The following is a 27,927-nucleotide window of genomic DNA, read 5'->3' as shown; positions in this document are numbered from 1 at the left end:
GAATATTAGTAACGTTCTATTTCATCCAATTTTTTTCCTATTAGGTAAGTAATACATGCAAGGAAACGTCTCCATACAGCTCCAGATATACTACCCCCTCCATCCCACAATTATTGTCACTTTTATTCATTTATGTCTGTCTCACAATAATTGCCACACTTTATTTTACCATAAATGGTAAATAGGTCTCACATTTCACTAATTCACTTCACTCACATTTTATTATAAAACCAATATAAAAAAAAGTGGATCTCACATTCCACTAACTTTTCCAACAAACTTTGCTTTACATTTCTTAAAACTCGTGTCCAAGTGACAATTATTATAGGACGGATGGAGTACTATACTACTACTAGTATTTAGTTAAATAATTCAGAAGGAAAACTTTGACTAAAAATCATCCCTTGCTGGTGACTTTATCATGTAAACCTATCTTTCTTAAAAATAAAAATCTATAAAAACTTAGATATAAAAAGAAAAATTAGTAACTGATATACTTGAATTTTCGATTAGTTCGGGTAAAAATAATTAATGTTGCAAGGTAGCATTATAGTGGACGAAACGGTGCGTTCATATTGACAAAAAATATTGGTTGATGATTCTAAATTGTTAAATACAATGTGACCAGAGCTATGTGGCCTTTGTTTTTTTTCTTAATTTATAAATTTGTTAATCAATCTCCGCTGCTTTAGGAAGTTGTTAGAATTATTTAATCATAGGTACCCACAAGAGTTCATGAACAATTTGACCGACACACATTAATAAAAGAATTTAAAATAACATTCATGGTTAAGTTAAGAGAATTATCATTCCTAATTTTGTACTCCATATTAAAATGACTAAAATATTGTTTAAAGTTAACATCGGTTGAGTAATATTATTGTCATGTGACATTATTTATATTTCCAACACTCTGTGAAATCTGAAACTATACTGATATTTATTCAACCTTATAAAGATACGTGTGTAATAAAAGAAGTTAGCAATAAAATCTCATTAATAATAGTTGAATAAAGAGAATTACAATAATTAATTTTATATTAAAATAATTAAATTATTACTCACTTTATTCTATTCTAAATGAATCATTTTTCTTTTTAGGATATCCCACTCTAAATTCATTGCTTAAAATAAAATTATAATTCTTTCTAATTTATTTTTACACTTATCTTTTTTTATTTAACTTATAAAATAACATTGCAAAAAATCATCGAATAACAAATGCTTCATCTAAAATGTATACGGATTATTTAATTTAAAACCAGTTAAATATAATTTTTGCACCTTTTGAGTAAAGTGTAATGTGAAACATCATGAAGTATAAAGTCCTTTGCATTAATGACATCACAGAGATGACAGCATCTTGCCACGCATTCACGTTATTTCAAATGAACATTACACATTTTTTATACATAAAAAATAGTGTGAAAATTTGAAGAGCAGAAATAATCAATACATAAACAATTCAAAATAATAATGCATTTTTATCATACATTTTACTTTTATACTCTAATAAGTAGTGAAAATATAAACACAATTATATGACATATAATTTTCAGAGACCAGAACATTAAATTTTAAAAATTACGAATTTGATATATAAACACGAGTTATTATATCACAAATCTTGTTTCATATTCATTTATTATAAAATCATGCAAATACACTTAAGGAAATCATAACTATAAAATGTAAAACTCCCACCTTATAAACGAGTATAAAAGAAAAAGAACGGACCTATCTTGTTGCAATGAGTTTGAGTTCAAATATCACTATCGTCGTGTAGTTACTTCCATCTCTCAGGTATAAGTGTGAGGCCTTGAGAGATGAACTTCAGATAACTAGTAGGTTAAGGCCTCCCCTTAACGAGCTACTGCGTACCTTGATTTAACCCCTTGTATGATGTCGGGCCGGAGGGTGGGGCGACAGAATCACCTTTTTACTGCAATACAAGAAAAAAAAGAAGAAAATAAAAACTCTTCCATCAATAGAAAAACAAAACAGAGGTCAGTAAGAGCATGCGTAACGCAAGGGGCCGGGCCGCATCTCTCGAGTCCCGGCCCGTCCCATGCATTACACGGAAGGGCGGCACGGCTCAGGCCCGTCCCGGTGACGCGTGACCGGCCTGGGGAGCGTCCCGCGTCCCGGCCCGGGACGGGGTTGCACGGTGACGGGCCGCTACTGTTCATCAATTTTAATTTTTTTTTTTTTTGCATTTTTAAGAAGAAGAAGAAGAAGGGGGAGAGGGGGAAGAAGGAGGAAGAGGAAGAAGAAGGAGATGGAGAGGGGCGACGTTTTTTTCATCAATTTTAATTTTTTTTTATTTTTTGCATTTTTAAGAAGAAGAAGAAGGGGGAGAGGGGGAAGAAGAAGGAAGAGGAAGAAGGAGATGGAGAAGGGCAACGTGTATTGCAGAATTTTATTTATTTTTTTTTTTTTTGCATTTTTTTTATTACTCTAATTTTTTGTATATTTTTTAGTTTATAATTTATTATTTTTGTATTAAAAATGAATTGCTCGTGTTATAATTGCTCAACGTATTTTTATTTTACGTTCAAAATAGGTTGGAGTTGTGAATAGTGTCATTTATTAGTTGCGGCCCGGGCCGCAACCTCCAGGGTTACAGCAGTTGGGGCCTGGGCCGCAACTGTAGAGGAATGATGACGTGGAGGGGACTTGGGGCCGGAAATGGGGACGGGGTTATTGATGCCCTAAAATGCCTAATTGTCACGTTCTCTACTTCTCTTAATAATAAAATAATGTATAATGGATTTTGATATTTTAAAAAAAGAGACGAGCATAATTTATCATTATTGGAATTCAATGTGTCTGAATGGCCATCTCACCCACTTGTACTTACAGGTCCATGTTCATATTGGCGCCATTTCACAGTTATTGATATTCATACTCATTATGTTTTTAAATACTCAACAACTAAAAAAGAGAGAAATTTCCCATTTGGCTTTGTATTGGTAAAATTATAGGGTGTTCGGTTTGCAAGATTGTATCCTAAAATTAAATTTGTAGTGTGTTTGGTTCATGAGATTCAACATCACAATTCAATTCTAGATAGATAATCATGGGATAATTAGTCATAGTTAACCCCTTATGACTAAAATAATCTCACAAGTCAATCATATATTATATCTTCGGATTATTTTATCTTGAAAACCGAACACCACCTATAAGTATTATCTTATATAGACAAGGGTTTAGGCACAAGCGCGGGATCATCCATTGCCTGGGAGTGAGGCAAGCCAGGGATTGGCCGATTCCCCATTCGGGTGCGCCATGTGGCGCTGCCCGTTTGAAAATTTTGAATTTTTTTCCCCATTTTCTTTCAATTTCAATTGTTTTTGTGATTTGTCTAGACTAATGTATGGCATGCGGATGTTTTTACCTAATTTGAAAAGTTACCGTTTGGCCTAATTTATGGCCTATGGATGTTTGTGATTCGAAAAGTTGATTTAACATGTGCATAATATAGATTTGGATTAGATTTATGATATGCAATATCTCAATCATTTTAATATACTGGCATGAAATCAGCGTTGAGAAATTGTTTCGCCCCAATGTTGGTTCTCGAAAAAATTACAATTTTCCATATCACTACTAAAATCAACAAAAACAAAAGATAAAGAAAAGTAACTAGGAAGGCCAAAGCATTACAGTATATTTTTTATAATATTGACTCGTCTAGCAAATACAAAAGGCTCATTTTGATAAATTACAAATTTAAACCTAAGTTGAACTAATGATCATTATAACATTATATTAGGTACAACTTACATACAAACCTAATTTAAGCATTATTGTCAACTTAAATGGACACACTATTAGGTACACCTCTACATGTCACACCCGGTTCCGAACTTGGCACAAGTAGCTCATACGGCAAGACTCCAGCGCCGCACCGGTTCCGGAGACCAGGGTTCGAATTCCGCTTCTCGATTTCCTTCTCGATCCGCCCCATCTCTGCCGAGAACTCATAGAAGGCCTCGATAACCTCGGCATCACATGACCAGATGGACTGGTGCTGCCTCTCGCCGAGGTACTCCTCATCGGGCGAGTGAGTCGACAAAGTGTCGACCACCGCCATGAACTTTGTAGCTTGTAGCAAGCTAGGGAGCGCGCAAAAGAAGTACTTTTGCGGGTCCGAGAGGAAAACAGCGTACTCCGGGTCGTTCTCCTCGGGAATGAGCCGACGCATCAGCGGCGGACGGTTCGGGACGTACCCGCCGTAAGGGTATTGGCCGAAGTTTAGGGCCGCATGTTGGGCTGACGCGAGCCATATTAAGGTGGTGAGAATCGAAATCAAGTCCTCAGGATTGGCTAATGTGGGCCACCAGTCCTCGTGACGCAGATCGGCATGGCCCACATTGATGGACTCGGCATACCAAGCCTGCAGCTCCTTGTCGTTGCAGACTTGGGCTGAGTCCGGGTAATAATGGTTCACGTAATTTCGGACCCAATTCTCGATAGCGGCCCATATCATCAGCCCATCCGACGCATATGGATAATCTTCGATGACCAGTTTAAGCCCGTGCGGCTGTGTGGGGTCCGGCACGGCCATTCCTCTGAAATTTAATTGTAAGAAGCAAAATACATTGGACTTCAAGATTTGATTTTGATATAACAGTTGGTTTAGAAATTCAAATTGATATTTGGCAATAGTTATATATACCTTCTGATGAGATCTGCAGGGAGGCTTTCTTGATCGAAGCGCCAGAAGCTCGAGTAGGCAGCCGCACTCATTTCCATACAGTAACGGCCGGGGGTGAAGCAAGACTCGATCACACCATCCATGCTGAGCAAGCTCTGACGAGCCAGCCCATTGATCTCCAATGTGTACCTCATGTGAGGATCCAAGAGCTTGAAAATCGGGTGCATCGCGCTCATCTGCCTATGAGCTGCCAAGATGAATGGCTCCAACGCTGCGTGCGTTCGTAGCCTATAGCCAAACAACAAGTCATCAGAAACAACATATCAAGATCGAGCTACGTTAAGAGACAGGATTTTTAACGGGATGCGCATTATTCATACCAATGGTTGACAAGCTGATGAACCCCGGCATCATTAGAGCAAACATGGGATTTCGCCAGCTGCCACATCCAATAAGTGGTGGCGTCCACCGGCGGCGTGACAACGCGCTTCGGCCTCGGAGAGCTTGGAGCAAGGCTGAGCTCTATAGCTATGGGCTTGAGGGTTCCAGCATCAGTCAAGAAGAAAATAGTTCGCGTTGCATATGTTTTGCGGCCATCAAGGGCATTGATTTTGTCGATGAATGGCAAGTATATGTCGTGGTAATCAATGATAAAGAGCTTGCTCGCATCCAAAGCCTGTCAAAGCCGTTGCATTAAATAACCAGTAAACAACAAATCAACGACGAAAGGACAACTAGGCACGTCGAGTACATGAACAAGATTTTCGTATTTTCACAGAGTAGCCGAGAAATTACCTCTTGTACGGTCATGCCATTGATCTGTCCAGCAATGTGTTCTTCTTTGAGAGCTGATTCTTGAGGTCCATAGATTTCCGGGTCGAGCTTACTCACTGGGGGGTAGGACTGAAGCCTCTCGATGGTAACAGGGTTCACCCCGGCTATGGCTTGACGGGCAAACTCGTCATCTCTCAACCATGCATATTTGTCCTCTGAAAGTTACAGGCACAGTTCACATTAGCACTTTTGACATCTCAAGAGCTACAAATTAGGCTATAATCGATCCAAACGAGTGTCGGTATTAGCCTAGAGGACCACTAAGGGGACCTCCACTAGTGGCAAACGATTGCTTATACGAGCCAAGCAACATAATTTTCTTTATGTCCATATCACCAATCTGTAATTCTAGCCGCGTGTTCTCCACCAAACAGTGGTTATTGCTATCATATGTGTACTACGAAAACAAAACACGTCAAATCAAGAAAGGAAAGCAAAGCTACTCACTTGATACAATCTTTGGAAGGTTATATTTGAGCAGACCACCTTCTTGAATCGTGCTGACAGCTTTAGGCAGTGGGATCTTGTTCATGATCTCATCGTGTAGACCGAGTTTGAGGAGAAGGCCTTCGCTGTACAAGCTGTCGATGTCCGAGAACCCCTTAAAATCCTTGTTATTCGCGGAGATGCTAGCCATCAACGATGGTATGAGGTTATGAAGGACAGCCTTCAGCCTCCCGGTCGTAAAGGCATGCATCTTCGACTCCTCAAATTGCTCGTCTCTAGGCACATACGTAGGCAGTGGCTTCTCTACTCTGCTCTCAGAGTACATGTCTATTTTATTGACGTACACGAATCAGAAAACGAGCATATATCGCTAAGATTGATCAAGGAGGGAAAGATGATCACTGACCAGTATCCGTGGGAGGGCGCCCTGTTCGGCAACGCCTAGGATACGGGATCTTTTCTCCGCCAAGAATCGGTCGAGCGAAATCAATTCCCTTGTCGGGATTGCCGAGATCATTGTACACATCAAAGTCATACACTCTATCAGACAGTTTTCTTTCACCTTGTCCATCACCTCTAAGTTCTCTCAGCTCCTTCTCTCTTACAGCCTTTAATCCCTCTGGTGTTTCATGCGGCAAATATGGCTGTTGAAATCAAAACAACTCATTTTAAAACTACGCAGAAAAATGGCTTAAAATACAAGACATCAACTACTAGATAATAAAAAAAAGAAAAAATCTTGAATCTCCTCAAAATCAAGATTTGGATTTTCTGTTGGAAGTCAAAATAACTCATTTGATTGCAGAAAGGGCTTAAAATACAAGACATCAAATCCTATACAATCAGAACAAAAAAACCATGAATCTCCTCAAAATCAAGATTTGGATTTGCTGTTGAAATCAAAACAACTCACTTTATTCAAAAATACAAAAAGGGCATAAAATCCAAGAGATCAAATACTAGATAATAAAAAAAAACATGTATCTCCTCAAAAATCAAGATTTTGACTTCCTTCAACAACTTTATAACCAACTTTAACTCCTAAAAACAGAATCCAGCAAAAAAACCCAAAAAATCAGGACTACTAAAATGAAGAAACTATTTATACCTTATTAGTGAAGAAAATTCTTTTTCCAGAACGATCTTTCTTGGGCTGAACCCAAGAATTGCAGGGGAAATTAACAGGGCCACATGCAAATCCTTCAATCATAATACTCTCCAAAAAGAACTCCTTTTGGTGTTTATTGGCAACCGTAATTGCACCAGGAATCCCAAAATTTGAATCCACCTCAAACTCTGCTGTGTAATTCACTTTCTCAGTTTTGAGGTTTGATTTCTTTGACCAGTCCTTCAACACAGCTTCTTTGCTCTTCTTTGGAGATTTTGTTTCTAACAAATATCACAAAAGGAAAAGTACTAAAATTAGTTAATAGCTCATAGATGAATTCAAGCAAGTATTAATTGAGGCATTTCATCAAACAAAATGTGGGGTGAAAAATCAGTAACTTACTCGGATCAAAATCAGTGCTGATGAGCTCCAAAACAACATTTCTCCCAATCCTGTCAGTAAAAGCATCCAAATGTTTGACCAAAGTCTCCTTAAAATCCTCCTTGTTCTTGTTCCTCACAGTCAAAACTGCCCTAACTTTGAACTTCACGGCCTTTTCCGGCACCACTTTCACCAAATCCAGATCCTCACTGATCGCCGCAACAGGGGTTGTACTCTTCCTTATCGCCACTTGTACCTTCCTCCCCTCCAAGGGCAGAAAAGACCGGTTCCGGTTCTGGCTCAAAAGCAGCCTCGTTGACGAAGCAGAAGCGAGAAACGGCGAATTCTCCATTAGAGACGAGCCCAAGAGCTCTCTAGCTAGCGCCATGACTCAATCTGGTTGGAAATGTTGGAAAGGTTGAATCTTTAGATTAGTTTTAGTGACCCTTTTGTTGGAGGAGCAGAATTGGAGATTTAATTAGCAGGAATTAATAGTGTTTTGTTAATCTCTCTATGTAGATTTATGCTGTATATATACAGTCATAGAGATGGTGGAATTGATGTTGAAAGTGGAAAATCATATGATCTCACCGTCCACACGCTTTTTATTTTTCTAATATATGACCACATGCAGAAAAGAAAGAAAAATCATTTTATTCGTTTTCATATTTTAGTATTGAAATTTCAAAGAATTTTCGTCTTATACAAACGTGGTGTTTGAAGACCAAATGGTAAGTGAGTATCGTTTTCTGTTGGGTGGGTGGACCGTTTTGTCCTCGTGTGTTGGATCAAATGGCGACTGTGTCCCCAAGAGCATCCACGACGGGCAAAAAATGCCCTAGATTTAGGTCGAATAATCGCACTATAAAGTCTTATAGTTCCAAATGCAAAATTTAATGAAATTTAATCAACTCCGAAGGATTTAGGTTAACCTTAATCCGCAAACTCGATCGAATATGATTAGTTGGATTCCGTCGAAAGAGGGTTCAACACCCCTATAGCCGAACAAAAAAAAGAAAGGGTCTAAATTAAATTTGTAGATTTAGAGTGCAACTAACAAGGCGTTATAACTGAAATAATTTGAAAATATTAAATAATAAAATATACAACTCTTTCCGATTTTCTTTTTACTATGTGTTGTGCATGCAAGCTGCTCTTTTTACTATAGTGAGTATATATTGGATTAATTGTATCCTCAATTAAAATAAAGAAAAAATAATTAGGTGGTGATTAATATCCTACATTAATTGTGAATAATATAGATCAGAGTTTTATGTGTGATGCACGCATATACACGTATCACATATGTCAAATTTTAGTACTACATATATGCTCCAATGAATAATGCCACACCACTATCTAACAAAGCCATGCCATCAAGCATTATCTCTTCATTATACTTAATTTGGATAATTTAATACTTCCACTTGGAAATTAGTATAGAGTGAAGATAAAAAAATTACATAAACGTGAACAAATTATATTTATCTACAAACATAAAGAAATTTGTCAACAAATCCACTAGTTTAAGCCAGGTGAGCTAAGCAAATGTTATTACGAGTGATGTTATTAGGACATAATGTAAATCGCCACAATTTCAGTTCAAATAAAAATTGATTAGTTTGTTACTAGTTCAGTAAGTACTATATATTCATTTTCTTGTAACTAGTGTAGCTTAAATTGAAGCATATTTAAGTAAGAATATTTTATTAAACTTTATTAACATGTTACTATTTTTTTTTAAAATATTTCTCAGAATAATTTAATTTGAAAATTTTAACAATATTTATTTGTGGGGCATGGAAGACCCAAATAGAATTTCACAGAATTTGAGTCGTGTTTTAATGTGGGGATTGTGACCTCTTGTGGACTTGGACAGCCATTAATGGCCCCAAAAATATCCAATAACCAATAATTGTGCAAACTCAAACGTTCTTGAAACTCTATGATCCACTTTAATTAATTCCTCTAATACTACTTTTAGGGAGTATTAAATATTTCAGCTTGCAAAATTTTTTATTTATTTTGTGGATTTTTATTACTAATATCGTTGCTACTTAATTTATTACTAGCAATTTTTATATATGACCGTGGTTAAAAACATTAGTATAAATGAATATATTTTCACATTGGATACTTGTTTGACTAATTTGATTGTTAAATAGTAGGGGTTTTCCTTATTTCCTATGTGGATCGAGGTTGGACTTGGAGCTTTGCGATTTATTTATGTGTATATAATGTGCACAAAAAAAATAAGCAATTTAATTTCATAATTTAGCATCTTTGCATTGACGATTCTAGGGTTATGTGAAGTAATTTATTTCATAATCACATGCATACTATCATAAATTAATGAATTAGTCAGAATTCATGCATATATAGTGATCCGATCTACATGTATTTTAAAAAATATTTTTTCGCACGTTTTAAGATGTCTAATTTCTAGCTTGATCTTATGATCTTATCCATATTGTTTAAAATGTCCAGAAAATTAATAATAGTATGAGAGTCACTCACTGATAGAAGAAAATGTTAATGTATTACCTAACATAATTAACCTTTCAAAACAAGAAATAGCATTGAAAATATTTTATACGTATCACATATCATACGTTCAAAATTTTCTATAGTACCTAAAGAGATATATATGAATAATTGAATACTATTCGTGATCATCGTCCTCGTTTAGCATCATTAGCGTTAATGTTGTTATTCTAAAAAATTGGGAATTAATAGTACTCTGTATTAATTACTACCTAATCCACGTACGGGAATTGTTTTTTGGCTTTTCATAATTATTTTATCTTTGACTCGTCAAAAAGTTTTAATTAGACTAGAAAAATCGAGACATGGGATGGGAATTCTATGTATTCCAATTTCCAAATTTTGTGTGTATACAACTTGAAAAACAATTAATCAATTCAAACAATTGACTATTCCAAAAGCATATAGACTATAATATAAGGATTACTACCTATGAAAACACGTACTAGTTTAATTCAAGATATTACCATTAATAATAATCATAATATTTTTTTGGTGGTTGATACGAGTATATCTTCGAAAATATCTCCCATATCTTTATTATTATATTATCATATCTTTTCCATATAATTGTTATCTTATTCACCAAGTTAGGTTATTCATAGGAGTATTATAAATAGGACCTATTGTTATTCTCATAATTCAATCAATGAAATCATAATTATTGTCTTTTATCTTTATTTAGTTTTTCCATTTATAATTTCCGATTGTCGACAGGACACGGTTTTTTCTCTGCGACTTTCTTTGTCTTTTTCACTTGATAAGGGTATTTCCCTTATCAATTGGTGCTTTCATTCGGTTCTCATCCTCCGAATTACCTCCATCATGTCATCCACCTATGCTGCCTATTACCATCACCAATTCGACTACCGTCAACCGCAATTCGCCCACCACCCATCGCAACCCATATATCAGCCACCACACCATCCGATTGGATCATTAGATCTGCAACAATCCTATCCACAGGATAGGCACTTCCACCCACAATATCATCCCTACCAGGCCCGACAGCCCACTTGCTGGGACCTGCCATGGGTGCGCACGCAGCAGAGTTCTTCGACCTATGATCAGTCGCCGCCTCACAACCCGTACCTCGCCTATGGTGAAGCGACATACCAGGGTTCTGACCCCAATAATCCTGACCTCATGGCTCGATCGTTCTCCCCTGCCCAACTAGCCGCCGTAAACGATTACAACGAGAAGTTACGTGTGTATAGATTGGACCAAGCCGCCCTGCTCGCCCGTGTGACCGCTTGGTTTGAGGAGAACACTGATGATGAGAATATAACTGAAGAGAACATTGATAACACTTTCACGATGGTATTGAGTGCGGATGTTCCTAAAGACATTCACGATGTTCCCAACAACATCACTGATGTTGCCATCAACACTACTTTTGGGGTAGATGTGAGCGATGAAATTGAACAAAGTGAAGGATCTCAAGACGAGGCATGTGAGACGTCGCTCGCAGAGTCAAGGCCGTGGCCGCTGAACCCCGCTCTACAGACAGCTCCACCCTTCCTCAACCAGCAGCTTGTTGCTGCCTCCGACGGGCATCCACCGAGCCTCTACTCAGCACCTAGCAACCCTAAATTCAGTTATGATTCCCTAGAACTAATTGCCGATGTTACTGATGCATCAAAAAAACCTTGCCCAATAACTGCAATTGATCAACTACTTGACCGAGATCACGTTGGAGCGGAAGGGGTATTTTTAGATGATGAAGAGAAGGTTGGAATTTTGACAGTAGCGCTAGAGTGCATGCCAACTGGACCGGATTACTGGGCGACAACCTACATTTCTGGTGTCAATGCACTTATGATTTATTGTCCACGACGACTGAGATGCTCAACTGTTTGGTGTGCATTTGATCCAGGAGGGAATAGCCCGCCAAAGCGTATGTTCGCGATGCTTTTCATTGTGTTGTGGGTCCCACCTTGAGGACAAGGTGGATTTTAACCGTGGGGGAGTTGATACGAGTATATCTTCGAAAATATCTCCCATATCTTTATTATTATATTATCATATCTTTTCCATATAATTGTTATCTTATTCACCAAGTTAGGTTATTCATAGGAGTATTATAAATAGGACCTATTGTTATTCTCATAATTCAATCAATGAAATCATAATTATTGTCTTTTATCTTTATTTAGTTTTTCCATTTATAATTTCCGATTGTCGACAGGACACGGTTTTTTCTCTGCGACTTTCTTTGTCTTTTTCACTTGATAAGGGTATTTCCCTTATCAGTGGTTCAGTGCATGTCACAATGATTTACAACATATTATGATTAAAAATAAAATAAAAGGGATAACCGGGTTTTGAACACTCACAAAAGGCTTAAAAATTAATTAACATTATTATGTAAATGTAAAATTCAACGTCTGATTTTTTAAAACTATACAAATGCCCGTTTGCAGAGACATTAAAATAAATATCTACAGTCAAAAACCATGAAAGGGCTTTGAAATTGAACTTTGACTCATTTGTACTAATATTCCCACTTAGAAAATAATTAAAATAAATTATGGAGAAGAGTAGAATTATTAAGCAATTGAAAGTTGCAAAACATGCGGGAGTTTTTCCACGTACAAAATGTAGAGGAGCTGACATCCATTTTTTTATAACTCTAAAACTGACTTCCTCCGTCCGTGCGAAATATTGTCCACTTTGACTTGACACGGATTTTAAGAGATGTGAAGAAAAGTGAGTAGGAAAAGTTAGTGGAATGTGAGTCCCACATTTAACTTACTTACCTTTTTTAGTATGTCTTCCATTCCAATTAAATCACTAATCTCACGTATGACGTATTCGCTTCATTGTTATTCATAACATTGGTTTAATATTTTAATATCTTTATATACTCCTATAGGCTATAACGTTATATTTTCAAGAATACGATCCGCAAAAATATGAAATTTCAATTGCTGAATGAAAGCAAATATAATAATTAATTGTATTTTTCATAGTTAATTTGATTTTATATACTTTACGAGACTAAAATATCCTAACCTCATTTCCGTATAAGGTAAGGATAGAGCATGTAGACTAATATGAAGTGATTTAATTTAAACCTAACAGTGAGGCCATCCACCAAACTATTAGGTTCAACTCAATTATTGGCTTACTTTTGCTATATCTCCATACTAAAATCCAGTTTTAATTAAAAAAAAGATTCATATTATTTTTTAAATATGCATGGCTTTTTGGAGCCCCAGATCCCATTTTTTCATTTCCTTCTGTCCAACAAAATCTCATTTCATTTTTTACCATTTTTTATAGTGAACCCCATATTTCACTAACTCATTTCTACTTATATTTTATTATAAAATTAATATACAAAAGTAGGACTCACGTTCCACTAACTTTTTCAACTCACTTTTCATTACATTTCTTAAAACTCGTACCCGATGAAAGTGAGACAATCTTTGTGGTAAGGAGGGAGTAACGGTGTGTATTGGTTGTGCCACTTTAGATAATTATTACGATTAACCACCAAATATTTGTATTAGGCTATTAGATCATTAATATTCACTATTGGTCATATGTTGAATCACATACTCCTATTTTGGTCAAAAGCCCAATTGAATATTAGGCCTTAATGACCTTAAACATTGGTTTTATCGAAACAAATGTCTCGAATTATTGGGCCTGGAATATATTATGGAAAAAATTAAAATTGTACATTTTAAAAATATGAAAAAACCACGTCGCCTGAGTGATTCGAACACTCGCGGGGAAACCCCATGTACTTAGCAGGCACACGCCTTAACCACTCGGCCAAAGCGACGATTTGTCTCATCTTTATTTAGTATCATATACTAATTTTTGAGATTGTGAGTTTAGTTTAGTGTATTGTATGATCAGAAGTCAGAACTACTTGAAAGTGAATTGCTAAGTTGGATTAATAATTCAAAGAAATTAATATAGAAAATTTAATTCTATTTATGTTAAATCGTAGAGAAGCATATTTAACTGTTGTAGAGTTGAACAAAAAAATGTTAGTAATATGCTGCAATATTGTCAACCTATAACTAACTATAGTCCAAAAGCACAATCCATGAGACAAAGTAGCAACTTAAGATTGAAAAGCTCCATAATAAAAGTGAATAGAGACAGAAAGAAAAGCCAAGGCTTTGTAGCATTGCAATAAACCCAATTTCACAAAGCTCTTGCTCAATACTCTCAAATTCTCCACCATGAAAATAAGCTTAAAGTTTTGCGCTTCCATTTGTTTACATCCTTATTCTACACACAACGACGGAGCACAAACAAGCAAAGCCCCAAAACCTTCACTCTCCCTTCAACCGAACAAACCCCCTCTCCACCAACATCACCTTCACATCGCCGCCGCCGCGCCACCACTCTCCTTCCACAGCACCGCGATCTGGCTCCTCACTCGGTGGCCACCGCCGTCGTCGCTCCACTCCAGCCACCCGAAAGACGACTTCGCACCACCCACAACCGCGAATCCGGCAGCATCCAAGGAATCCGCGCTGTTCTTGAACGTGACATCATACGACAACTTCTCCCCCTTCTCACTGAACACCAGCTTGCTCGGCGACACACTCACCTCCACCCCCGGAGGCGCCGCCACCCCCACCTCGTACACCGCATCCGCCGCCTTCCCGACGTTCGTCACTGTCCTCTTGTACGTGATCACGCCCTCACCGCTGTTAAACACAACCGAAAACGAAGGGTAGTTCAAGTTTCCGGGATTCTTGAATCCTAACGCATCACAATCCAACGATGAAGCATCTTTTGAAAACACAGAAATTCTCCTTGAATCGTATCCGATTGTGCAAAGGAACCCCAAATAATCCGAAGTCTCCAAATCGTAAACCAAGCCCGGGTCCAGAGACCGGTTCGGGTCGACATGGCCCGACCCGTGGATGTAGGCGTTCGACTCGGATCCGGTGGCGAGGTCGCTGAGATTCTTCCCGGTGTTGTCCACAATGTAGGCGGTGGTCATCATCGCCGACTTGATCGCCGCCGGCGTCCACGCCGGATACGCCTTCCTCAGCAGCGCCGCGAGGCCGCTGACGTGGGGGCACGACATGGAGGTGCCGGAGATGATGTTGAATTCGACTCTCCTCGTGTCGATATCGATGTCAGTGGGGCCGATTGCGCCGGTCCACCCGGCGAGGATGTTGACGCCGGGGCCGATCACGTCCGGCTTCAAAATCTCGGCGGTGCGGTAGCTCGGGCCGCGGCTCGAGAAGGCGGCGATGCGAGGAGCGGAAGGGGAATCGCTGATGACGGTTCCTTTGAATACGATTGTAGCCGTTGGATTTGGATCTGAGGTAACATAGGCTCGGATTTGGTCTCCGGCTGAAGCTCCGACCATAGTGGCGGGGATGAAGTGAGCGTCGGCGAGAAGCTCTTCGCCGTTTTCGTCTAGATTTGCCATGATCATGCCGGCTCCGCCGGCGACGTGGACGGCTTCGCCTTTCTCGACTCTCGCATTGCCGCCGCGATCGCAGATCACTATTTTGCCGGCGACCTTCGATGGATCGAGTTTGCCGGTGTAGCAGTACTGGCTACCGCAGTCCTTGGAGTAAACCAACGGAAGCAGATCTTCGCCGGGTGAATCGCCGGAGTAGAGAGAGACGCCTCCGTAGACTCTGCCGTCGCCGAGAACGACATCGGCGGGGAACTCGCGGTCGAGCGTGGAAGCTCCGACGGTCAAAATCCACGGCGCGATGTTGACCGAAGTGTAGGCGCCAGGTCCTGAGTTTCCGGCGGAGCACGACACGACGATTCCTTTCTCAGTCGCTGCGTAGGCTCCGATCGCGATGGAGTCGTGGTCGTACTGCGGCGCGTAGCCATTAGCGCCGACGGAAAGCGAGATCACGTCCACTCCGTCCTCAATCGCTTGCTCAAACGCAGCTAAAATATCGGAATCGTAGCATCCAAATGTCCAGCAGATTTTGTAGACCGCGATCCTCGCCTTAATCGCCATGCCTCTAGCTTCACCCTTCGCAAATTCGAGCAAACTCGCGTTCCTCACCACCGCTCCGGCGGCGGTCGACGCTGTGTGCGTGCCGTGGCCTTCCGTATCCCTAGGAGACTTCGATGCATTCGATTCCCCCGCCGATTCGTCGTTAGCAGATTCGTGACCTAAATAATACGCTCTCGCACCAATAATCTTCTTATTACACAACGTCGCCGGGAAATCGGGGAAATCTCCACATTTCCCCTTCCACCGCGCCGGAACGGGGCCGAGACCTTCATCGGAGAAGCTCTCCCGCTCCGGCCAGATACCAGTATCCAAAACTCCGACGATTACATCATCACCGTAGTAGGAATTCGGCCATATACCGAACGAATCAGCTAAACCAAGAAATTTAGGGGTTTGAGTAGTGTGAACCTGACGAATCGCGTCGGGGACGACGGAGACGACGCCGGAGACGCCGCGGAGAGCGGCGGCCTGATCGGCAGAGAGGCGCGCGGAGAAGCCGCGCACAGCGCGGCTATAGGTGTAGAGGATCCTGGCGGGGCGGTGGTGCGGCGGAAGGGAGCGGAGGATGCTGGAGTACCAGTGGCGGTGGGTGGAGAAGGTGAGGGGCTTGTGAGAGTGGGAGACGTGGACGATGAAGGTCTCCTGGGCGTCGGAGGAGACGGCGGAGGAAGGGAGGAGGAGGAGGAGAGAGAGAGTGATGAGGTAGAGAGAGAGTAAGGGCGTGTTTGGATGTGGCTTCATTTTGGGAGTGGAAGTGAATGTTCGGCGACCAGATAAACGGAGGCCTATAAAATGGGAGTGAGGAGTGATTGGTGGGTTTGGACAGGGCCCACGTTTGGGGATAATTTTTTGGAGATATTTGTATTCCTTTTTTTGTATGGAGATATTATTTGAGTCAGTAGCAATAATTTTTAATATGTGCCCACTAATAATTGGTTGCTTATGATTTCACTATTTTTTTATTTGCAGTCAATTTCAATAATAATGAATTTAATGTAATAAGACGCTTTCTATTAGGTATGGGTTTACTTTATTTTTAGTTTTATTAAAAAAACACTTATTTTCAACTTTCTTTTAGTTATAATAATATGCGGGACAATCGATTAATCGGTAATAATAATAATAATAATAACTAATAATAATAATAATAATAATAATAATAACTCGCCATAATTTATGTCACAGTCGCCATTGCCAATTTGCCATAGCCAAAAGGGGTTAGGTGGATAAGGGTGGATGAGGGGGTAGTTGTGGACTTGTGGGTAAATTTATGAACAATGCAACTTTGTTTATTTAAATAAATGAGGTAAGTAATTATTACTAATATAACTGAGAGTCACATGAATGTGGCTAGAAGTGTGGGTAACATTAGGATGAGATGAGGATCAGCAACAAAGATTAAAATTAAACAAAAACAAAAGACCAACCGAATAAATGAAATGAACCTAGCCTGAATAGCGTCTTATGTAGGAAGAAGAGATTTTGAGTGACTAATTTTGTGTGTGTGAGAAATGAAGATGGACAAAGAACGGAAATGAATCCCAAGCAGGGAACTGCCACAAGGGGGGTTGGATGCCCCAAAGACCGAATTTAATGGAATTTTTTAACCCTCATGACACGTCACTTGAATTCTCCGTTATTTTCTTTCATGTAAGCAAAGTCTTGCGTTTTATCTCAAGTCAATTATTGCATATGACAAAGCTCCAAGATATATGAAGATCTCTCCATCTCTCTTCCTATCTTTATCCCACACAATGGGACAAGGATTCATTTGCCCTAAAATCGTCAACACAGATAAAACTCTACATAAGCAACAATTCAATATAACAAAGTAAGAGAAAGACAATATATTGCTGAAGCAATAAGTAATATGGCTCTTCTAGTAACTCGTCTTATCAAAGAGAGGGGCTCTTCACATTGTCATACCAAGAATACCGGATTGTAAAAACTACTCACGAAGCAGTCCAATTTAGAAACATACCAGAACCGGGGACGTGATAATGAACGTCTAGTTCTTACCGTTGCAACCACCTTGGCAAGTAGGAAAAATTCAAGAACAATGAAGTCAAGAAGGTAGAGACAAACTCCCCCATCATATCAGAAATGGGCAGGAGTATAAGACAAGCATTAACCTCAAGAAATTACTTCAAATAAAGTCGACAAAATACTCGAAACTAAAATCATTGCCTGAACAAGAGTATATTTGTAAACACACGCAGAAAGGTAGCAGTTGATCCAGGAAAAAAACTATGTGGGCAAGTTCATACTAATATAGAATTTTGAAACTGTGTTTCATAAGCCAGGAAAAACGCCCGCTTCATCATCGTAGCATTTACAAGTCAACAAGACGAACCCAAACAAGCTACAATGCACCAGTGTCAATATTCTCCTCAATCGTATACAAGTACAATAGTACATTTACAATATACCTGTCGTAGATTAATGTCATTTGAGTGCAGCCAATCCAAGGAAACCCATAGCAGATCCGACCCTAACAGAGAGGAATAACATATAAAGTGCAATGAGGCCTGCTCCAAGCATCTTGTTAGGACGCATATCATTATGGGGTAAGATGACGAGTGCCCAGATAAGTCCAACCAAGATAAACCCCAAAGTGTAGTACAAGCTCGGGTCTTGAGGAATAGCGAACGAGCCGGGTTTCTCAGACCAGGCACCCAGCAGCATCGAGATGCCCAATCCAATAAGCGTATTGAACATGGGACCCGCATAACATCCAGACATAGCGATCTGCACGCCTTCCCCACCATTCATGGACAATGCAAGATTCGAAACCAAATCACCCATTGAGTTGCCCCAAGCCAATACAGTCACTCCAAGAATGGAAGGATTGACACCAAGGATCATACCCAATCCAACAAGCAGAGCAACGAGCTCGTTTGCTATCATATAGAACCAAACGATGCTCATTAAAAACCCTCCTAAAACCCATGGGAATAAGAACCTTCGTGGAGGATGTTCTGTCCTTGTGTGCTTGTATGCGAAAACACAGAGCACAGAACCAACTGAAACACCCAAGATATACGAAACTATTCTACTTTGAAAACTCAGTTTCTCCTGTGTATTCCATAGGCAAGCGAGGAGAATTGGTGCAAACAGAGCACATCCGACAGCATATACCCTTGACCAGTTTTCCTCCTTTACTAAGGGGATTGTGAGTCGCCTTGGAATTGTCAAAGGCAACTCCACAAGTGCACATATATTTGAACACGAGAGTAATCGTTTCTCCACATCTCTGTCTTCTTCATTCCATCCCCACACATTCTTGTCATCAGGAATCTTAACTTGATTTGAATATATTGCCACATTTGAGGCCCACATCCACTGTGGCAAGGAAGAATGAGCCTGGCCCCCATCGCCATTGGTTTCAAGTTCAAGCATCGAGCCAAATGCAGACTCATCGTCTTGACCTCCCGAAAACACACTTCCCTTGACAGGAAGCAAAGGGGTAACAACATCCAATTTCATCCTCTGCACTTGCTCCCTCAAAATCTCATTAGCAGCAACAGCAAAGGCATACACTACGTAAATCGCTACAAAAGCAGTGGCAGCGCCGACAGTCACTTCACCAACAATCAAGATCAATAGAAGGGCCATAAGTGTAAATATGAAAAACACAATATCCCTTATAAAGCACTTTTTATCAATCTGAACATCCTGATCAGCTACAGAAAGGGAAACAGCCCCAACAACAATGCAAGTAACAAACACCGCTCCTCCCAGCACACTATGAAGCCCAACGTCTCCAGCCCCAGTCCCTACGAAGGCTGCAATACTGGCAAACACATCAGGAGCACCGTTTCCAAGCGGAAGCAGGGCAACCCCAGCAACAGTCGGAGAAAGCTTCAATAGACTCGAAAGCATCTCCAATGAACAACAGAAATAATCAGCTGCAGTGTTTCCCAACAGATAGAACAATGCAGTAAGCCAAACAGCTAACAACAAGAAAGTCCAAGGGCTGCCATTGCAATCACAGTAGTAGAACTTCAGGTAGTCGAGAAACCCATTCAATTTGCACTGAGGCCGCGCTTTCAAGAACTCACAACTATTTTCGTACCCCTTGTGATCGAGCAGCCCCAAACAAAGCTCAGATCCATCACTATCTACATAAGTAGGATCAGTCCCATTTACAATCGAATTGGAATCTACACCCAATTCAACCATTCTCCTCCTAAACCCAGACAATTCCCCTCCTGAGCTCAGTTTCGTCGATGCATACCCATAATCGTAAAACATAATGATCAAAACTAAGGTACATAACCCATTGAAAAACCCTCGAAATCGAGAGCTTTTTCTGCCGTAAAATAAATGCATATGCCTCATCTCCCCCTCTAATTACACATGTAACTGAAATTACACAGCTAAGAATAATTTCCCAAAACCCTAATCCCCAAAATTGAACCCGAAAAGGAAAAAAACGGGTCTTGATTTGACTAACCTGCAAATAACGAAAATGAATGGGATGTTAATCGGGTTCGCGAAATTGGGAACTAGGGCTCAGAAATTGAATTAGGATAGCTCAATCAGATGGCAATCGGGTAATTGCATTTCAGTGTATGACCAAAATTTTGTTCTTTCCGAGAAGCTTCTCTCGGCAAACTGATTTTTCAATTGCCGGAATATAAATATGGATTTTTCAATCATTTGTAATTTGATTTTTCATAATTATATTTTGCCCATGGATACTGCTTAATCCTTCGTCAGTCCATAAAATTTCGTCACATTTTTCATTTTCGTTAGCCTCATAAAATTTGTCGCATTTCATTTTTTTACCATTTTTGGTAGTGAACTCATATTCCATAACTTATTCTCATTTACATTTTATTATAAAACTAATACTTTAAAAATAGGACTCAAATTCTATCAACTTTTTTAATCCACTTTTAATTACATTTCTTAAAATTTGTGTCCGGTCAAACTGTGACAAAATTTGGGGGATGGAGAGAGTAACTAAAAGATCTCAATTTTTCATTGTATGACTTATTGACTTGTGTTTTTGTTCTTTTTTCACAAAAATGTTGTGAGTTAACAAGTACATAATTTTTATTGATGATGTGGGATTTGTAAATTGTACTTTATATATTCCATGTTAATAGAGTTATTTTTTATTTTGGAAAATTCTAAATTAATTGAGTCATTTCTATTTTAAACCAAAAATAATTCTCACTTTTACTTTATTCTCTCTTAATCTCTTTTATTTTATTCTATCTTACTTTTTTTCACCATCTATTTAACACATTATCCTTAAACACCGTACTGAAAAGAAATTTCTCTATTAACAAGGAACAAAGTACTAATAGTGGGTGTGTCATGCTTCTAATATTTTGTTTGACTAATTTCTAAAAAAAATGGTGATACTAAGCCAGATGAAAGTGGTGGAGCACACACAAATGAAATGAAAACACATATACATAGGAAATACTACATCTTATGTCGTTCGAAAAGAGCAAGGAAGAATAAGTAATTTATAAAACTAGGAACACTCTTTAAACTTACATTCATATTTGTACCTAACTCCTATGAGTATATGATTCATAAGTCAGGGTAATTGACATGATCTAAATTTGTTTCTAAAATTTGTTACAATTATGGATTTAGAGTGGTTTTTAATTGATTATCAAGCTAAACAATTCTATTAAATAACTAAATCTATTGATTAAGTATCTCTAATTAATTGCCAAAATTCTCGGTAGGGATGATTTAATAAGGACATGGGTTGTTTAAAGATATATTCTTCATATTGTATTCGAATAAATGGCAATCCGATGATTGAATTAGGTATGCGTAGTTAATTCTATCCATTATTTTTTGACACGTAATAAATAATACAACTTCGGATAAGACAAATTAGTAGACGACAGTGTTTGCTCCAGTGGATAGAATTTGCCATTTATTTAATCCACTACTACTATTTTTCTTAATAATTTTATTTAACATCCAAAGCCACGTAAATTTATTAAAATTAAGTTAACTTTTCGAAATATTTTTGAGAGAGCAGAGAATAAACACAAGAAAAAAAATTTCATTGCAACATACTAGTAAAAATTTATTATTAATTCTTTACAATATTAATAGAAGTTTAATAGAGAAACGTGAGAAAATAAGAGAGAGACACAAATCATCGTCGTTAAATACAGACAGAAAGATTGGATTTTTGCATCACAACTTTGCTGCCATCACTCACACACGTAGAGTTCTCAGCAGACACGTTTCTTCTTCACCTTATTAATCTGCTGCTTCTTGTTCTTTTTGATCATCACCATTTATACTGTACAAAGCTCCATCTCACTGTAAGTCTTGTTCGATTATTTTTTTATGTACAATGTGTGAATTGAGTACTACTTATCATGCTTACGGTACAACCACATCTATGCGTCGCTGTGCGATTTCGGAATTTGCAGAGATGAGCTTCGCGAAGAGGGAATACGAGTTCCTGAAGGAAATCGGGCTCGGGCCGCGAAATCCGGGCTGCTACGTCAATGGGGCTTGGCAAGGGCACGGGCCTGTGGTTTCTTCTGTGAATCCTGCTGATAATCAGGTTTTTGAACTGAGTTTGTTACTAATTTGATCCATTTTTAGTTAATTTGAGAAGTTGTAGAAAAGTTGAAGTTACTGTTTTAGTGATTGGATGATCAGATCATGTTGTTGAATTTGAAATTGATCAATTGAATTTGAATTGGGGGGGGGGGGGGGGGGGGAAATGCACCATTACATGAACTCAGACGATCTTAATTTGTGCATCATTGATTGGGAACGATGAAGCTTCGGATTATGATTCATTTATAAACTCAATCAGTTGTTCATATAATTGAGACATATGCTACTTTTTGCCAAGGTTTTCCCTCAAAAAAGCTATGTAATCATGTTGTAAGATACATTTCGTTATGCGATTCTGATCGGGTGTAAATCGCTTTCTGGTTTAGCCGATTGCTGAAGTTTCTGAAGCATCCATTCGAGACTATGAGGATGGAATGGAAGCATGTGCTGATGCTACAAAGATATGGATGCAGGTTCTGTTTTGATTTCTTTGCGAATTTAATCATCATGATGCAAAAGACTTTTCAATGCATTTACTAAGTTTGGTAATGAGTTGGGATTATTATATATGATGTCTCATCTTGTTTCAGATTCCAGCACCAAAGAGAGGTGAAATCGTGAGGCAAATTGGTGATGCGTTGAGAACCAAACTCCATCATCTCGGCCGGCTTGTATCCCTTGAAATGGGAAAAATACTTGCTGAAGGCATAGGGGAAGTTCAGGTTTGTTTTAAAAATTGGGAAGTGAAACACTAGTGTAATACATTTCTATATCATTTTCTTATTTGTGTATTGTCTTCTTCTATATTCATATTCATTTTTGCGGCTTAAATCTGAAACTTCGATGAATTTTAAGATGGTGTTCAGCTTATTCTCTTTTGTTGGGGAAAATTATTGCAGGAAATAATTGACATGTGTGACTTTGCTGTGGGATTAAGCCGTCAGCTGAATGGATCTGTTATACCTTCCGAACGTAAGCTTGACACCATTGCAATCATTACAATTATATCTAAGTGATATATAGATATCATATACTAATATTTTTACTTTCGAGTATTGTATGGAATCATGTAGACAAGCATATAGGGTTATATAATTCAAAAGTAACTAATTTCGTTACTGTCTTCAATTTGGATGCAGGACCTAATCACATGATGTTGGAGGTAAGCAAGAGCTATCGTTTTCTTCCCAGCTCATGATTTCTGGTTATTGTAAACATTGTTGTATCTGACATTCATGCATCCTACCATGGAGCAGATGTGGAATCCCTTAGGGATAGTTGGTGTTATTACAGCCTTCAACTTCCCTTGCGCTGTTCTTGGTGAGTATATTGAGCGAGGCTAGTGAATTTTGGTAGTATTATAGAGTTGGCGTTATTACAGCCTTAAACTTTTCCATATCATATTAGGAAAAATCAATAGTTTTTAGCCTATGTTTAAGTTCTAATGTTATCTTTAATTGTGTGATTGTAGGATGGAATGCGTGCATAGCTCTAGTTTGTGGAAATTCTGTTGTGTGGTGAGTCCTGTGCTCTGCTATAACCGATGTTACAATTTGTTTATGTTAGTCCCAACCATAAATATCAGTAAATTCCATTATCATTTGGCATGATTTTAATCTAATATGTCAATGTAAGCTATTATAGAATCATTCTGTTTTATCGGAAATAGTTCTATTTTGGATACCATGATTTAATGCCGAAGCAAAAATTGGTTAATATATCTGTGTACAATATGCTTATTTTCTTCAATCTATCTTCCCTCTTTATGATGCATAACACGATTAAGCAGTGTTTTTGTCAAAGCTGAATTCCGAAGGTTGCATTTATGAATGTCACGAATCATATTAAAATTTTCAGGAAAGGTGCTCCAACCACACCTCTCATTACCATAGCTATGACTAAGATAATCGCTGGAGTATTCGAGAAAAACAATTTACCTGGAGCAATTTTCACGGCATTCTGTGGAGGTGCTGAAATTGGTCAAGCTATAGCAAAAGATCCGCGTGTTCCCCTAGTTTCGTTCACTGGGAGTTCAAAGGTACTAGTTTATGTACTCACCACTTACCCGGATGAGTCTAATTGTCTAAGACTAAGAACATTTCATTTTTCCGAAGTGTTAAAAGTTTGATTTGTGTCGACTCAGGTGGGTCTAATGGTCCAACAAACAGTGAATCAAAGATACGGCAAGTGCCTGCTCGAACTAAGTGGAAATAATGCCATAATTGTCATGGATGATGCTGACATTGAACTCGCTGTTCGCTCTATTCTATTCGCTGCTGTTGGTACTGCTGGTCAGCGATGCACAACTTGCCGTAGATTGGTATGAAATTGATAAGTACCTTCCACTCACCTTAGTGGACGAGATAGTCGATGTTTGGTGCATAACTTCTTTTCCCCATCCTGAAATTGCAGCTTCTTCACGAAAGTGTTTATCAGAAAGTACTTGACCGGTTATGTGATGTCTACAAGCAAGTCAAAGTCGGAAATCCGTTAGAGAAAGGTACCTTACTTGGGCCGCTGCACACTGCTGTTTCGAGGGAAAATTATGTGAAGGGAATCGAGAAAATCAAATCTCAGGTTCGTGCCTGGATCTTTCTCAGTTATTGTCATATTCATCGAAGAGGAAAATCTTAGTTGTTTTTGACTCTGTGTTATCATGTTGCAGGGAGGAAAGATTCTCGTTGGTGGCAGCATTATAGAGTCTGAAGGAAACTTCGTGCAGCCCACAATAGTCGAGATATCCTCTAGTGCTGACGTTGTTAAGGAAGAGTTGTTCGCTCCTGTTCTCCATGTGATGAAGTTTCAGGTAAGTCTAGTTTTCAGTTGTCCGAAGATCTCCAGTTTGTGTCGTTACTATGGTTTCAAGCGTCTAATTTTTTTCGCAGACGTTGAAGGAAGCAATTGAAATAAACAATTCCGTGCCTCAAGGTCTAAGTAGTTCCATCTTTACTCGTAGACCTGAAATCATATTCAAATGGATCGGGTGAGTGATGAGACGCTCTCTTCTTTTGCTGTTTTTAAAATAGAATAATGTTTTCGAGTTACAGACTTAAACCTATATCTTGAAACAGCCCCCAAGGAAGTGACTGTGGTATTGTAAATGTAAACATCCCGACAAACGGTGCTGAAATTGGAGGCGCCTTTGGTGGCGAGAAGGCAACTGGGGGCGGCCGTGAAGCTGGAAGCGATTCTTGGAAACAATACATGAGGCGCTCAACTTGGTAAAAGCCCAATTATGTTTTCAAGTTTCCATCTTTGTATCTCATCTCGTGTCAAAATCCTATCGAGAATCACGGTCAGAGCTAACGAAGCTCGTTTGATACCTTGACCCAATTTCCTTTCTGACTATGAACTTGTTTCGTTGTGTATTTGCAGCACCATCAACTACGGAAGCGAGCTGCCTCTGGCTCAAGGGATCAACTTCGGGTAGTGAACGCGAACGGGAAAGCTCGACTCGGGTGGGTATGTGCTTCTAATGGCAAGAATCTATATTATCAGATTCTCTTGCTGGAGAAGACTTCTAATTCAGGAGATATGGCTCTATCTCTCTGTCTGGAATGTTTTTAACTATTTATGAAATAAATGCATAGATTTCAACATGCTGTTGTGTACTTATTACTATTAAAAGGGTTTGAAAAAATAACTCCTACATTCTCTTTGTAACCTCTTACTATTGGATGGCGTATTTAAATAATTAAAATATTTGTTCTATGCTAGTAGACTCCAAATTTTGTTTATAAATTCTTAATAATTTTCTACATGCAATTTTTTTTGAATTTTCATCAAGCAAAAATTGGTTGATACCTAATATTTTCTTGACATATGGCAATTATTTATGAGTCAATAGAAGATTTTATATACTTCCTCTGTCCCGTAAAAATATGTGCATTTTTCATTTTCGTCCGTCCCATAAAAACGTGTGTTTATTTTTGGAAAATTATATCAATTTAATAATGTAGGTCCACTATCCACTAACTCTACTTTAACTATCATTCTCCCCCTCTCTTTTACTTAACCATGCTATTCTCTCATCTCTCTTACTTTACTAATTTTATCTTAATTCTCGTGTCATCTCATTCGCTTATATTTTTATGGGACGGAGAGAGTATGTAATAATTAAACCAAATTTATGGATGAAGCACTATTTAGCAACTAGTCAAACTCCACTGAAAGATAGGTCTAGTGTCACATTTTGTGAAATCATGCTTTCTAATTCCACTTACATCGGAATAGTAGATATATGAATTGAATTAAATTAAATTAAATAACCAGACTGTCATTATCTCTAAATTGGGGTTTATGTCTTTGATAAAGTGATACTTACCAAAATAAAAAGTATTCCAACTCATCCTTTTCACTTCAAAAAGTTGTTCACCAAATCTATTTGAAATTGGAAAAAATATTACTATGACATAGAAATGTGACATCTATGATTGACATTGGTTGTTTTAATTGACTTCTTTTTGCAGAAATCGGTTGCATTTGTCATCTTGATCGTGTATGACTTGAGATGATGATTACTTCATTTGTCAAACAATAGAAACCAATAAAGAATTTTTGTTTTTTAATATTTAGAATTATTCGTTTATTAGGGAGAATAATGGAGATTATACTAATGGCACGTATTAGTCGGTATCGTAACATATAGAATCATATCATTTTGGTTAATTTACATTTTAATGTTTTTAATATTTATAATATAGTTTGAATATTCTTTTAAAAAAAATAATACTATCAAATATACATGATCAGCATAACTACTATTCCACGCCTAGGCCCAATAACTTATGGAAAAATGGTAGTATTAAAAAAATTACACATTTGTCCTTTTTGGTGATGGAAGAAAATAAAAAATGGCAAAAAAGTCAATTTGATTGAAGTTAATTTAGCTCTAAGTTTAATTTGGGGTCACAAATTTCTCATGAACAATCCAAACATCAATTCGATGTCATATTATCTTATAAGTCGCTCATATATATTTCTTGCACCACAACTCAATTAAATAGGTCGTGAATGTTTGAGTAAATGGCAAATCTTGTTAGAGTTTGGGAAGTCGACTGACCTTACGCTACTCTATAAAGATTGGAAAACTCTATTAATTTCAACCTTTTATAGCTGCCCCGGCCTTTGACGCGGCAACTCCACCCAAATATTTTGTGGTTAGATTATACTTGTTCTCTTTGTTCGATATTCTTTGTTGTGACTGTCGCCGCCTTCTGATTAGTTCTTGGTTGAAAATAGAAAAATAAGTAATTGCTATAAAAAGGGAAATGGACTCGAGGAAAAGACGCACTTATTGAGATTGGCCATTTTCAATAAGGTTAAATATGATCGGCGTTTGGTGTAAATGAAATTAAATATATACTTCAATGATTGATTAAATATGGGAGTTGGGCCCAATTTAACCTTATTATATATAGTATTTCTAGC

The 27,927-nt window shown here is 38.3% G+C and overlaps 4 protein-coding genes and 1 non-coding gene across 5 annotated transcripts; 1 reads left to right on the top strand and 4 right to left on the bottom strand.

Annotated features, from left to right (window-relative positions):
* Positions 1-3,649: 3,649 nt before the first annotated feature.
* On the bottom strand, positions 3,650-7,982 carry LOC121771816 (linoleate 13S-lipoxygenase 3-1, chloroplastic-like). The gene is made up of 8 exons (XM_042168710.1): positions 7,455-7,982; positions 7,053-7,333; positions 6,351-6,588; positions 5,945-6,271; positions 5,459-5,652; positions 5,044-5,339; positions 4,685-4,951; positions 3,650-4,577 (listed from the first exon to the last, which is right to left on the bottom strand). The coding sequence occupies exons 1-8, from the start codon at positions 7,819-7,821 to the stop codon at positions 3,821-3,823; spliced, it is 2,727 nt and encodes a 908-aa protein (XP_042024644.1). The 5' UTR covers positions 7,822-7,982; the 3' UTR covers positions 3,650-3,820.
* A 5,706-nt stretch (positions 7,983-13,688) lies between these two features.
* On the bottom strand, positions 13,689-13,770 carry TRNAS-GCU. Its single transcript has one exon. It is a non-coding gene; the product is annotated as a tRNA-Ser (tRNA).
* A 271-nt stretch (positions 13,771-14,041) lies between these two features.
* Positions 14,042-16,709, bottom strand: LOC121771744 (subtilisin-like protease SBT1.4). Its single transcript, XM_042168604.1, has one exon. It carries the CDS (start codon positions 16,681-16,683, stop codon positions 14,320-14,322), a length of 2,364 nt encoding a protein of 787 aa, XP_042024538.1. The 5' UTR covers positions 16,684-16,709; the 3' UTR covers positions 14,042-14,319.
* A 1,500-nt stretch (positions 16,710-18,209) lies between these two features.
* On the bottom strand, positions 18,210-20,600 carry LOC121772694 (cation/calcium exchanger 4-like). The gene has a single exon (XM_042169888.1). The coding sequence runs from the start codon at positions 20,281-20,283 to the stop codon at positions 18,388-18,390; it is 1,896 nt and encodes a 631-aa protein (XP_042025822.1). The 5' UTR covers positions 20,284-20,600; the 3' UTR covers positions 18,210-18,387.
* A 1,490-nt stretch (positions 20,601-22,090) lies between these two features.
* LOC121772143 (aldehyde dehydrogenase family 7 member B4-like) lies at positions 22,091-26,213 on the top strand. Its single transcript, XM_042169135.1, has 15 exons — positions 22,091-22,250; positions 22,362-22,498; positions 22,884-22,970; positions 23,088-23,219; positions 23,397-23,469; positions 23,637-23,659; positions 23,754-23,817; positions 23,969-24,014; positions 24,355-24,535; positions 24,641-24,817; positions 24,910-25,074; positions 25,163-25,303; positions 25,383-25,480; positions 25,569-25,718; positions 25,873-26,213. Exons 2-15 carry the CDS (start codon positions 22,364-22,366, stop codon positions 25,925-25,927), a joined length of 1,527 nt encoding a protein of 508 aa, XP_042025069.1. The 5' UTR covers positions 22,091-22,250; positions 22,362-22,363; the 3' UTR covers positions 25,928-26,213.
* Positions 26,214-27,927: the final 1,714 nt, after the last annotated feature.

This window comes from Salvia splendens, chromosome 16, assembly GCF_004379255.2.
Source record: "Salvia splendens isolate huo1 chromosome 16, SspV2, whole genome shotgun sequence".
NCBI classification, from domain to species: domain Eukaryota; kingdom Viridiplantae; phylum Streptophyta; class Magnoliopsida; order Lamiales; family Lamiaceae; genus Salvia; species Salvia splendens.
Note: the sequence above shows the minus strand (reverse complement) of the source record. Positions and strands in the feature narration are given on the sequence as shown.

Excerpts from the sequence above, each read along its gene's own strand:
- LOC121772694 (XM_042169888.1), bottom strand. The coding sequence starts at position 20,283 with ATGAGGCATATGCATTTATTTTACGGCAGAAAAAGCTCTCGATTTCGA.
- LOC121771816 (XM_042168710.1), bottom strand. The coding sequence starts at position 7,821 with ATGGCGCTAGCTAGAGAGCTCTTGGGCTCGTCTCTAATGGAGAATTCG. Across the intron at positions 6,272-6,350 it reads GCGCCCTCCCACGGATACTG|ACATGTACTCTGAGAGCAGA; the intron begins GTCAGTGATCAT and ends TCAATAAAATAG. Across the intron at positions 4,952-5,043 it reads CATCAGCTTGTCAACCATTG|GCTACGAACGCACGCAGCGT; the intron begins GTATGAATAATG and ends GTTTGGCTATAG.
- LOC121771744 (XM_042168604.1), bottom strand. The coding sequence starts at position 16,683 with ATGAAGCCACATCCAAACACGCCCTTACTCTCTCTCTACCTCATCACT.
- LOC121772143 (XM_042169135.1), top strand. The coding sequence starts at position 22,364 with ATGAGCTTCGCGAAGAGGGAATACGAGTTCCTGAAGGAAATCGGGCTC. Across the intron at positions 23,818-23,968 it reads CTTCCCTTGCGCTGTTCTTG|GATGGAATGCGTGCATAGCT; the intron begins GTGAGTATATTG and ends GTGTGATTGTAG. Across the intron at positions 25,075-25,162 it reads TCGAGAAAATCAAATCTCAG|GGAGGAAAGATTCTCGTTGG; the intron begins GTTCGTGCCTGG and ends ATCATGTTGCAG.